The 11428-nt window shown below is 43.1% G+C and overlaps 1 protein-coding gene across 4 annotated transcripts; it reads left to right on the plus strand.

Annotated features, from left to right (window-relative positions):
- Positions 1-237: 237 nt before the first annotated feature.
- On the plus strand, positions 238-10260 carry SLC25A30 (solute carrier family 25 member 30). 4 transcript variants are annotated; one of them, XM_035322725.1, is made up of 10 exons: positions 238-290; positions 3301-3379; positions 3954-4101; positions 4818-4912; positions 5185-5270; positions 6553-6648; positions 7511-7635; positions 8066-8204; positions 8446-8526; positions 9256-10260. In XM_035322725.1, the coding sequence occupies exons 2-10, from the start codon at positions 3316-3318 to the stop codon at positions 9295-9297; spliced, it is 876 nt and encodes a 291-aa protein (XP_035178616.1). In that variant the 5' UTR covers positions 238-290; positions 3301-3315; the 3' UTR covers positions 9298-10260. The 4 variants fall into 4 exon arrangements, with proteins under 4 accessions (XP_035178616.1, XP_035178626.1, XP_035178636.1 ...); XM_035322735.1 differs by lacking the exon at positions 238-290 and adding an exon at positions 1174-1599; XM_035322745.1 differs by lacking the exon at positions 238-290 and adding an exon at positions 1174-1552.
- The last annotated feature ends 1168 nt before the right edge of the window (positions 10261-11428 follow it).

Below are 11428 nucleotides of genomic sequence, written 5' to 3' on the forward strand. Positions count from 1 at the left end.
AGAGCTGGCTTTTGGACAAAAGCACTGTAAGAGCGGGTGACCAGTGGCACACAGGGATCGTGCAGAGACATGTGAAAAGATGCTGAGCACCAAAGTCAACTGCTGATTTGGCCCTGATGGCAGGCTCGAGGCAGCTTGCCAAGATCATTCTATTGGCAGTTGATAAAAGTATTACGTATTTCGTAGCACAAACTGGGTTGAAAAGGCAGGAAAAGAGGTTATTCAGAGGACCCATCCAAAAGTCAGTAACACGAGGCAGCCTGAATTCCCTTTTATTTGGAATTGCGTGGTTGAGTACTAACGGGAACTTAAGAAATGTGGTCAGGTGCAAGCTGCAATGCCTGAGCAGGAACCGTTTCACATATTAAAGATAATAAAAACCGGCTGCCTGCAGAATGAGCTGACTGAAACTCCAGGGACAAGTTAAGGTCAAACTGGAAAGGAAGCCTTTCTTAAAAGGAGGCAGCAGCCTGGGAAGTCTGAAAACAGAACTGGCTGTCCTGCAAAGTCAGACAGTGTTAGATTCAGTGAAAATGACCTTTGCAAAAAGAAAGAGGGCAGCTGTTCAAAGTTAACCCCAAGTAAGATCCACCCTGCAGTAGACAGGAAAGCTGGATGGCACTAGCCAGCTGCAGAAGGGGGTGTGAACACGAGAGCTGATTCCGAGGTCTGAGTTTGTGCCTTCCTTGTCGGAAGCCCATCTGCAAAGACAACTTTGAAGCACAATTGGAACAAGAGCTCTGTGGGCAGCCCATGCCATAGACTCAAAGAAAGGTTTGGGTTGGAAGGGACCTTAAAGCCCATCCAGTCCCACCCCCCTGCCATGGGCAGGGACACCTCCCACCAGACCCGGCTGCCCAAAGCCCCATCCAGGCTGGCCTTGAGCACCTCCAGGGATGGGGCATCCACAGCTTCTCTGGGCACCCTGCCCCAACACCTCACCACCCTTTGAGCAAAGAATTTCCTCCTAGCCTCTAACCTAAATCACCCCCTTAGTTGATAAACCATTTCCCTCAGTGGGACAGTTCAACAAAGTTCCTCAGCAGCCGCCCTCGCTCCGTGTGGTACCCCCCGACCCCCACTCCAGCAGGGCCACCCCAGCACGGGGGGGATCCTCCCGGCAGGACCCTCCTCTGGAGGCCGGCAGGAGGGGCTGGGGCTGGGGACAGGGCTCCCACAGGGCAGCTTCCCCACACGGCCCCTTTAATGTCCCCCTCCTGCTGGCCCCGGGGAGGCGGGGAAGGAGGGCGGCTTGGGGAGGACGGCGGCCTCCAGGGGCCGGCCGGTGGCGGGGGAGCGCCGCAGCGTGAGGGCGGCGGGAGCACGGGCTCTGGGTTTTCTTTTCCTTCGGGTGTTTTAGCCACCGACCCGGCGGCTTTGGTAGAGGCTGTGGGGGGGGAATTTCCCCGTTCACAGCCTGCTGGGGACGGTAACACCGCCCTCGGCACCTCGGTTCTCCCGCGGGGGGCTAAGAGTGCCTCCTTGATCCACGCATTTTTTGGGAGATAAACTGAAGACAGCGCTGCGTTTGGAGGCTGGAGTGGACGTTTAGGTACTTCGCCGTTGATGCAGCCGACGTGGATATTTTGGAGAAGCTTAGTATGTTTCTGGGCAATGCCGGGAAGAAATTCTGACTAAGAAGCGAGCAAGAATTGGGAAAATAAGAGAGCTGCGGCGATAGGGCTCTGCGATGTGTGCCGGTTCGGTCGTGTGCCTTGAGATAAGCTCTGCTCCTCGGCTTTAGTTCCTTCCCAGTACGTCTGGAAGAAGGGCTGTGAGGCTGAAATAACGTGGACTCCCAAACTGGGGGAGAGGAGAGAAGTGCGGTGAGCCCCCGAGGGGCACAGAGCTTGACACAGTCTGTAGGGTCTCGGCTCAGGGCTCTGTCAGGGGAGCAGCGCGCTGAGAGGTTTCTGGGGTGGGGTATCCTATGCACGTATCGGGACTAAAGCCAGCGCCTGTACGTCTGTGTATAATTTAAACTTTATTTGGTGGTGTTTGCACGCTTCTGCGTGGTGTACTTCCAGTGCACTGACAGAGAAACTGAGTAGCCTTCATTGCTTAGGCAGATTGAAATACAATGCAGACAGAAGTCGGGCTATATTTTGGCTTTACAGCAGTGCTATTATATTTGTTGTAAGTAAAAACTTGTCTTGGTGTGTTGAGGGTGGGGGGAAGTTAACTTCTACCTTTAATTTTGGCAATGCAGCCTGGAAAGTGAAGGTTGTATCTGTGGCTGGGAGGGGGGAAGCTGAACTTGGTTTTGTTTTAATGAAGCAAAGACCCTCTGATCACGATGGCAGGAGGTCTGTGAGGAACCTGGAGCTGGATTTGCTTCCTCTCTGGCACCGTGTTGTGCATTCCTGTGTCTATGGCGCTTTCACGCTGAGATGCTGGCGGTTCATCTCTGAACTGCACTGTTTCTGACAAAATAGCAGGTGCCCTTCCATGCTTTTATTTCGTTCTTACATCAGTGGTGTGCATTGCAGAGGCCTGAGGAGTAAGGTGGGTTTCCCTGGGCTCGGTGGCAGAGTATTTGCTTGGACTTGTGTGGTTTGAGTTCCTTTGTTCCTCTTTTGTTGTGTCTTGTCAGAAGAGTGAACACCCAGGTAACTTCCTCATGAGGGAAAGATGAGGAAAGGAAAACTAGGGCTGCACTAACTGCTCATCAGGCATGTTTGGAACCTGCAACTCAAGCTAGCTCCATTTGCACGCTGGATTAGTAGCATATCTACAGGGAGGAAGTGGCCAAAGCAAGTTCATCTTTCTGCCTGGTTCTGCCCTGCTTCCGTATAACATCAGCAAGAAGGAACCTTGTAAACTGGTAGCAGAAACAGGCCTTAACAGAAGCAAAACGTGTCCATATCTTCTGTCTAAGTGTGCCAGGTCATGTTAATAACATAAGGAAAAAGGGGAGAGAAGTTTAGCAGTGACTGTGTACAAATTGCATTTGATATCAGGATGTAGTCAAACTAGTTCGGCTTGGTGAGAACCACTGGAGGTTCTTGCTGCAGTGCTCCTAGAAGTCCTTCCTGAGGGACAAACTGCTTTCCTCCTTTATGATGAGGGTAATGGTTGTCCAAATATGCAGCGGAGACACAGATGTGAACTCAGATGCCTTTGTTAAGTGTTATTAGCTTGTGATTGTCAAAGGTATTAATTAAATGTTTCTACCTTTAGCATGTTTGGAAGGTCCATCTTAAGAGGACAAGGCACAACATGTTATTAAATGCTAGTATGTATATTTATGTAATACTAGTTTTATTTGTAGAAGCTTTAAATCCTTGCTTTCTTTCACAGAAAGAAGAATCAATAATGTCAGCGCTGAACTGGAAGCCCTTTCTCTATGGAGGTTTAGCATCAATCACTGCAGAATGTGGTAAGCATTTCTGGAGCTGTTTACATGGTTTCCTTAACTGAGATGGGTGATTTTAATGCAAGCTTGGTTCCCAAGCTATTAATGGCACAGTATTATATGGTCTTCTTTAGGGTACAACATAGGAGTGTTTCTTTAATGCTGCGCGATAAGTTGCTCAGAACTTTGTTAAAGTTTTAAAACTTCTGTCTGTAAATTCATATACCTGTCTTGTTTTAATGTGACCTTTGCCTTTGGATTCTATTATTTGGTGTGTACTGATTTGGTCATAAGTATGCACTGCTTTTGTTTTACTAGAGTAGATAAGTTAAGCTTGTCATGTTGCCTGTAAACATAGTGAACACAACAATTGGATAGGAAGCAGGCATGGCCTCTGACAAGCTGTCTAGGAGAAACAGGGTGACATAGAACGAACTGCTTTAACAAAGTCCTGGTAAGAGACTGTATGCAATTATTTTCAGGAGCGTTTTAATATATTGTGATATTTAATAAAAGCTGCAGTTTCTTAGGACATGTTCTTTGTCTCCTTTGGTTAGGTAAGTCCTTGCTTAACTTTCTCTGATTTTTTTTCTTTAAGGTACTTTCCCAATTGATCTGACTAAAACACGTCTGCAGGTTCAAGGTCAAGTTAATGATGCTAAATATAAAGAGATCCGCTACCGTGGAATGATGCATGCACTGGTCAGAATATGCAGAGAGGAAGGACTGAAAGCCTTATACTCTGGGTAAAACAAACTGACTTGCAGTATTAGCTTCTGAACACGTTATTGCTGATTTTAAACCCATAGTGGTTAAGCTCACAGGTTTCAGATTTATAGGTATTTAGAGAAAATGTAATGGTCTCCTCAGCGTGCAAGCTGAAAGCCCACTTCAGTCTTTGCACTCTGCAACAGCACTTGATGTTTCTAAAGAAAACAACCTACTTGAGAAATAATATAGTGAAGCATTAAGTTCTTCTGTACAATAATGCCACAGTTTTTCCATCTCTACGATGCTACTATAGTGGTTCAATCATTCAGCTGGAGAAAAATGACCTTAACCTTTGTTAATTTACTTTTTTTCTACTTTGCACGTATATCAGTGTGCATGCTTTTCTTTAGAAGATGAAAGAGGGTGTGGGAAAGATGTAGTCTGCAGCTGTCTGCAACAAGTTTACCAGCTATTTTAGAGATCCCAGATTGAGGTATGCTCTAGCAGCAATCCTTCCAGAGTTCATTTATGTTCTCACAGTCTGTATTAAAAAAAAAAATAAAAATAAAAACAAAATAAAACAAAAACCCTTGGTTTGTCTACAGTGAGTTTAAAGTATAGATTTAAATAAACAAACCTTTTACTAATAGATGTCTTGTGTTCAGTCTCCAGCTTTAAAAAAAAAAAAGTGTTTGCTAATCAGTCTTTTTTCAATTTTGAGCATAAGTATTATCATTACCTATTTTTACAGGATTGCACCTGCAATGCTACGGCAAGCTTCATACGGAACTATAAAAATAGGCACTTACCAGAGCTTAAAAAGAATGTTTGTTGAGCATCCAGAAGGTGAGTGCTTTTTTCTTCCAGTTTAATTGAGGACTGATTTGCTTGAAGCTGGTTGTTTGACATACGCTATTTTAGTAGCAGTTCGAACAAGTCTTCTCAGAAGACATTCCTCATACCATTTAGAACAAAGTGAGCCAGCAAGAAAGTGCTGATCTTAAGGCTTTTGTACTCAGCATTCTTTCTGGTTAAAGTAGAGGTGGCATCATCCTGCCCAGATGCATCTTAAACTTTGTAAATCTGCAACTAATCTCTTTTTCTTGTTTTGGGAATAGATGAAACCCTGATGATAAATGTTCTATGTGGCATTCTTTCGGGAGTAATTTCATCATCTATTGCCAACCCTACAGATGTCTTAAAGGTAATTATGCATTCTGTAGAGTTTGTCCTTAGTTTCCTTTGTCTTTTAATTGAGGAAATACAGAATCTGATGAATACAGGATTTGCTGTTTTGTAGCACCACTTGTAGTCTCTTACCTCTTCAAAAAATAAGGAAGGCTCTTAATTTGTTGAACCTCCTTCTGGTCCACACGTATTATTTGGAAGTATGCACTGAGAAACTAATGGTTGGGGAGGTAGCTCAATGCATATTTTTTCTTGGGAGTGGGGTGTGGAGAAAATCATATAAGATGAGTGATTTTCATGCTGTAGTGTTTGTGTGGAAGCTCTCCAGGACTCAGCGCCGGTTCTCTTTAATGTTTTTATAAATGAGCTGGATGCAGGAGTCGAATGCACACTAAGCAGGTTTGTGGATGATCCTAAATGAGGCAGAGCTGTTAGAGAGTATCCAAAGGAGGGCTATGAATGTGGTGAAGTGTTTGGAGGGCAAGACATATGAGGAGTGGCTGAGGCCCCTTGGTTTGCTCAGCCCAGAGCAGAGCAGGCTGAGGGGAGGCCTCATGGCGGCCTGCAGCTCCCTCACGAGGGGAGCGGAGGGGCAGGCGCTGAGCTCTGCTCTCTGGGGACAGCGACAGGACCCGAGGGAACGGCACGGGGCTGGGACAGGGGAGGGTCAGGCTGGGGGTTAGGGAAAGGTTCTGCACCCAGAGGGTGGTCGGGCACAGACTCCCTGTGTTTGATTTCTGTGTGGTTCTGTGTGGAGCCAAGTGTTGGATGTGATTATCCTTGTGGGTTCCTTCCAACTCAGGATGTCCTATCATACAAGAACTTGGTTGTCACCAAACTAGTATTTGGTTGTTACCATGCCAGTGTCCAAAGAACATTCTGAGGAATCCACAGGGCTGAAGAACATGGCTCTTAGTAGCTGAAATCTTAATCTTTTTAACCTTTCATTTTAAGGTGCTCCTGTGAGAACACTGTAAAGGATATCCTGCAGAACCCCTCTGTCAGTCTAATCTAAATGGCGTAGTGTGCAAGTACAGAAATAGAAGTGACTTAATGCAGCTAAAAACTGCACACCATAATGATTCAAAATTAGCAGCTGCATTTAGATGCTTAAGGTACTTACAGAGATTGACTGCATCATGGTAATGGTAATGTCAGCTATTACCTTGTATGCAGAGAAATTGACTTTACTAATTCAAAGATTATAACTTACCATGTTCATAACGTTGTATTAAACTATTACTGGTCTTTTCCTTGAAAAGCATTTATTTTCTCTTTTGATCTTCAAATAATCTCAGATCAGAATGCAAGCCCAAGGTAGTGTGATTCAAGGAGGAATGATGGGCAACTTTATACAGATCTACCAAACTGAAGGCACTAAAGGATTATGGAAGGCAAGTTTTTTGAACTACTTTTTGTCTTGCTCATGTGAATTTCATCTACTTCTAGAGTATCCACAACCAAAATATGAACAAGTCAGTAGACAAGAAGTGTGTAGTTTGTGATGACTACTTCACTGCTGGCGCCTCTGTGTGTTTTAGCAAAGGGTTGCTGCAAATTTTGTATTCAATCATTAGTCCAGTCTTATTAAAAAAAAAATAGTTTAAGTTAGGTTGACTGGCTCTAGTATTAGTTAAATAATGCTCTGTAAAACACTGTATGCTCTGATCTTTTATTTTTTAAGGAAAGGGAAAAAAAACAAAAACAAAACAACCACACACATTTGGAATATTTGGAAGTGAAGATACTAATAAACAACTGCTGGAGCTCAGGAAGTCGTGTACTCAGTCTTGTAGGTTGTTCTACTGATTGCTGTGACTATAGTAAGTGAAGGCTGTAAGAATTGACAGGTGTGAAACAGCTGGAAAAAAAAAGATTTTCCAAAAGTTTCATCATCTCCATTTTGCTTCTCTTCGTGTTCATCACCGTGTCAGTTTTTCAGGTAGTGTTAAGGGGAGCTGCTATCACTTGGCTGTTGAGGTCTTAGTTTGACAATTGATGTACAAATTCGGAGGTTAAGCAGAGAGATGGAGTAGCATAAAGGAACTGGAATTAACATTCAGTGTGGGCAAGTGATTTGCCTGTTAATTTGAATCTGTATTTTTTGAGCACATACATCTAAGGCTTGCACTACTTAGTGCTATGTGAGCATACAGTGTTCTAAATCCATTCATGGTGTGTTGCTTTGCAGTAGAGAGGCTAGGCTTGTCTGCTGGTGCGTGGAAGTAAGCTATACTTTTTTTTCCCCTCCTCTAGGGGGTGTCCCTGACAGCACAGAGAGCTGCTATTGTTGTTGGAGTGGAACTGCCAGTGTATGACCTTACCAAGAAGCACCTAATCATGTCTGGATATATGGGAGACACAGTTTATACACACTTCCTGTAAGTTTTTATAATGAAAGCTGCTTGCATCGCTCTCCTTTGGTTAGTTGTCATTTTGTGGAATGAATCTTCAGCTTTTTCTCTTCTGAGAAGACAGGCATTCACCAACCCAGTTCTGTTTTATCAGTTGAGATATAAATATAGTTCTGGTGTGTTTATACACTTCAGTGCAATAGCACTTCAAATAGCCCATAATGTGGAAACTAATTTTAATTAGGTTTTGTATTTAGCCTTTCTCAAAGGTTCAAAATTCTGTATTATAGTAAATGAAAAGAGCTTTCCACATCTATTAGCTGATGGAATTTTTAAGCATTAAAAACAGTCATTGCTGCACGTTTTTTTTTGGGGGGGGGGGGGGGGGCGGATGGAGTGATTCTTGTGCTTCTGCAAATGCGGTAGGTGAACCTTTGTTAAAACTTTCTTTTATTAGCTCCAGTTTTACGTGTGGGCTAGCTGGAGCCCTTGCATCCAACCCAGTTGATGTTGTGAGAACACGCATGATGAATGAGAGAAGCCAACAAAACGTGGCACACTCAAACTACAAGGGTACTCTGGATTGCTTGTTACAAGTAAGTAGCTTGTGTATCAGCTTAAGTAGAAACTGGTGCCCAAGCAATAATTCTGGTATGGAAGTTGAAATTGTTCTAAATTTCCCTAGAAATGAATGCAAATTAAGATTACAGCACTAAGCCATCATTCAGTATTGCAGATTCCCTGTAGCTGACATGATGTCTGGATTTCTCACTAGCAGAGTTCTGTAAATGTGTTCTTGTTGTTTATGTTGCTTTATTTATTTTTATTTTTTTCCAGACCTGGAAGAATGAGGGCTTTTTTGCTCTTTATAAAGGGTTTTGGCCAAACTGGCTAAGACTTGGTCCTTGGAATATCATCGTATCCTTTTAAAAGGTGTTCAAAAGAGATGAAACGAGTCATACAACAGCAAGTATTGACAGACAGTTTCAGAGCTCTATACAAAAGGTGTCATGCCAGCATCATTTTTGTATTAATGGAACATCGTCTAGTTGCCCGTTTCCCTAGTCAACTGCTTCCAGCCAGATTGCCTACGTGATGTGTTACGCAGTGAATCTTCTCATAAGATCCTGAAAACCACTTTTCAGTTACTCCCTCAATTTCCTACCTGTCCATTTCCTTAATTTGGAGCTTAGTTCTGAAATGAAATGGAGCAGATGAGTTGGGAAGGGGGGTTATTTCTGGGCCTGGGGAAGCTGCAGACAGTCTTCCATTTATCTTGGCCTAACACAAGTTTGTCTAGTTGTGCTTTAACGGTCAAGTGGTCAGAGCCCTGCCAAGTGAGTTCATAGTAACCATGCCACCATGCTCTTCCTATGAGCAAAGCCACTTAAGCTTTTTAAACGCAAGTAAAGAGCCTAGGGGTTCTCAGAGGCGTCTTCTGCCTTCTTGGTTCTCTCTTGAAGATCCATAGAAATAGGGCTGGGAAAACAATTGGCCTGGCCAGTCTTGACCAGTACTATTACAAAGGAAGGAACTAAGAGTGGAAGGAAGTTTCCATATTCCAGCACATATGCCGCTATCCTTTAGTAGTGAAATAACCACTTTGCACCGGGTGAACAAAAAAGTTTTCCTTAATAATGGGTTCAGTTCTTCCTGACATATGAACAGCTGAAGAAATTAGACTTGTGATGTACTGAAGTCTATACCAAATTCTTCTACCGCACTGTTTGAATGTAGAGCAACTTGTAAGTTATCTCGAGTATCTTCTCTTCTTCCTGCCTGAGATCTTGACCAGAGGAAGAGGTCATCACAAGACTGTGGTCAGTCACCTAAAAGTGATGTCAAGGCTCCTGTACCATTGGTTTGCTCACATGATGAAGTGGATGACGTGCACTATTTTATAGACTGAGCCAAATGGGATGGTATTCCTTTTCAGCTCTTGAAGTATTCCTGAATGTGAAGATCCCTAATGTGACTTTCGCTGTCAAGACCCAGATACACAGTGTTTTGTAAGTGTCAGACGTTAAGAACAATTTTTATTTTTCTAAAGGAAGATAGGTACTACCAAAGCATTGGGCTTTTACTGTTTTCAGAAGAGTACAATATTTGACTGCAATAGTTCAGTTCCTATTTAACTGCAAGTGCCATGAGATGTCTTCACAGCCTTTCGTTTTACCTGCTGCAATACAAAATCTGCTTCTGATTTTATAGATGACCTGTGTTGCAAGTTCTGCTGACCTTGCTGGGAGTAAACCAACTTCACTGGCAGGTGGGGTTGATACAGCTCTCGGTTGTGCGTGGTGTGAGGAGAGCTTTTTCCACTGTATCATTCTTGGTTTTCAGAGTAAGTGGTTTCTGAACATATTCTTACATAAATTTGAATTAGGAATGAGGTTCAGACAAGCCCAAGCTCATCTGCCTGTCCTGGAAGGACATTTCTGGTGTTGGAAAGAGCTACTTTGATGTATAAGTGCTATGGGCAGTTACAAAGATGAGAGGAAAAAAAAAAAAAAAGTTCTGCATTGAGCAGTTCAGGCCAATTAATGTAGGTGCCAATGCAAAAGAACAAAGGAAATCCAAGAAAGACTGCTTTCATTTCTTAAAGAAGTAAAAAACAAAAACAAATCAAAACAACAAACTAACAAAAAAAAACATACTTTTGACCCATTCTGAAAAAAAAAAACACAACACACTCCTGCCCTCAAAATAAAACGCAAGCAACCCCTAAATCCTCTGACCCAAGAATAAATTCCAAGCAACATCCCCACAGCCCCTGACTAGACAAAAAAAATAATAAATAGAAATCCCTAGCCCCCTGACCCAACACAGAGAAACAAGAAATCCCCCAAACCTCAGACGTAAAATGAAAACAAGAACCCACCAGACCCCTGACACACACACACACATACAGAAAAGGATTTTTTTGAAAACACATCCCAAAAAGGATCACCCAAAAGCTCCCAACCCCTAAGGAACTGTCCTGTCCCCCGCCAAAAAATGAAATAGACCAAACCCAGAAGTCAAACCCAGCAAATTCCCAAAATCAGAAAAGCCACCACCTCAAAATGTTCCACCCCCAAAAACCTCCAACCCCCAAAAGACTGGTCCCCCCAAAAGCCCCACCACAAAATCTTAACAACAAAAAGGCTGGTTCCTCCCCAGGAAAAAAAAATAAAAAAAATTGAAACACCAAAATATTTTCACCACACAACAGGCTCACAAAAACAAAGAAATAAACAGCTTGTATAAGACTGTTCCTCAAAAATGAATCCCCCAAAAAACTCCACCAAAAAATGACTGGCCAGACCAGAATATTCCCCTCAAAAAAACTCAACTCCACAGAAGGCCAGCCCCCTCCAAACAACTTCTCCAAAATACCCAGCCTCCAGAAGGCTGGGACCCTGATGAAGACCCCCAACAACATTCCACGCTAAAAATGGCAGGATCAACAAAATCCCCCCAAACTCCAGCAGGCTGGACCACTGTAATCAGTCAAAAATAAATAAATAAATAAAAATCCAGAAACCTAACCTAACCTAATGTAAGAAAAAAGCCTAGCCCAAATAAAAATCAAAAAAGGCTGCCCTCCCAAAAAAGACCCCCTCAAAAAAGAAAAAAAAAAAGACCAACCTAAGAGGTCTGCCCCCAAAAAAAGACTCAGAAAAAGTGACCCAAAAGGCTGGCATCCAACTGAAAAAAAAGACCCCCCCCGTCCCCAAAAAAGACCTGCTTAAAAATTAAAAATAGAACAAAAAGGTGGCCATACAGAAAGAACTCCTCACAAATAAATAAATAAATAAAGACCCAAAAAGGGCAGGGG

This window comes from Oxyura jamaicensis, chromosome 1 (genome assembly GCF_011077185.1).
Source record: "Oxyura jamaicensis isolate SHBP4307 breed ruddy duck chromosome 1, BPBGC_Ojam_1.0, whole genome shotgun sequence".
Lineage (NCBI taxonomy): Eukaryota > Metazoa > Chordata > Aves > Anseriformes > Anatidae > Oxyura > Oxyura jamaicensis.

What these genes read in the sequence shown, in the direction of transcription:
- SLC25A30 (XM_035322735.1), top strand. Translation starts at nt 1,567, where the DNA reads ATGCAGCCGACGTGGATATTTTGGAGAAGCTTA. An exon ending in GGATATTTTGGAGAAGCTTA is followed by an intron (nt 1,600 to 3,300) that starts GTATGTTTCTGG and finishes TTTCTTTCACAG; the next exon opens with AAAGAAGAATCAATAATGTC. An exon ending in CTGAAAGCCTTATACTCTGG is followed by an intron (nt 4,102 to 4,817) that starts GTAAAACAAACT and finishes CTATTTTTACAG; the next exon opens with GATTGCACCTGCAATGCTAC.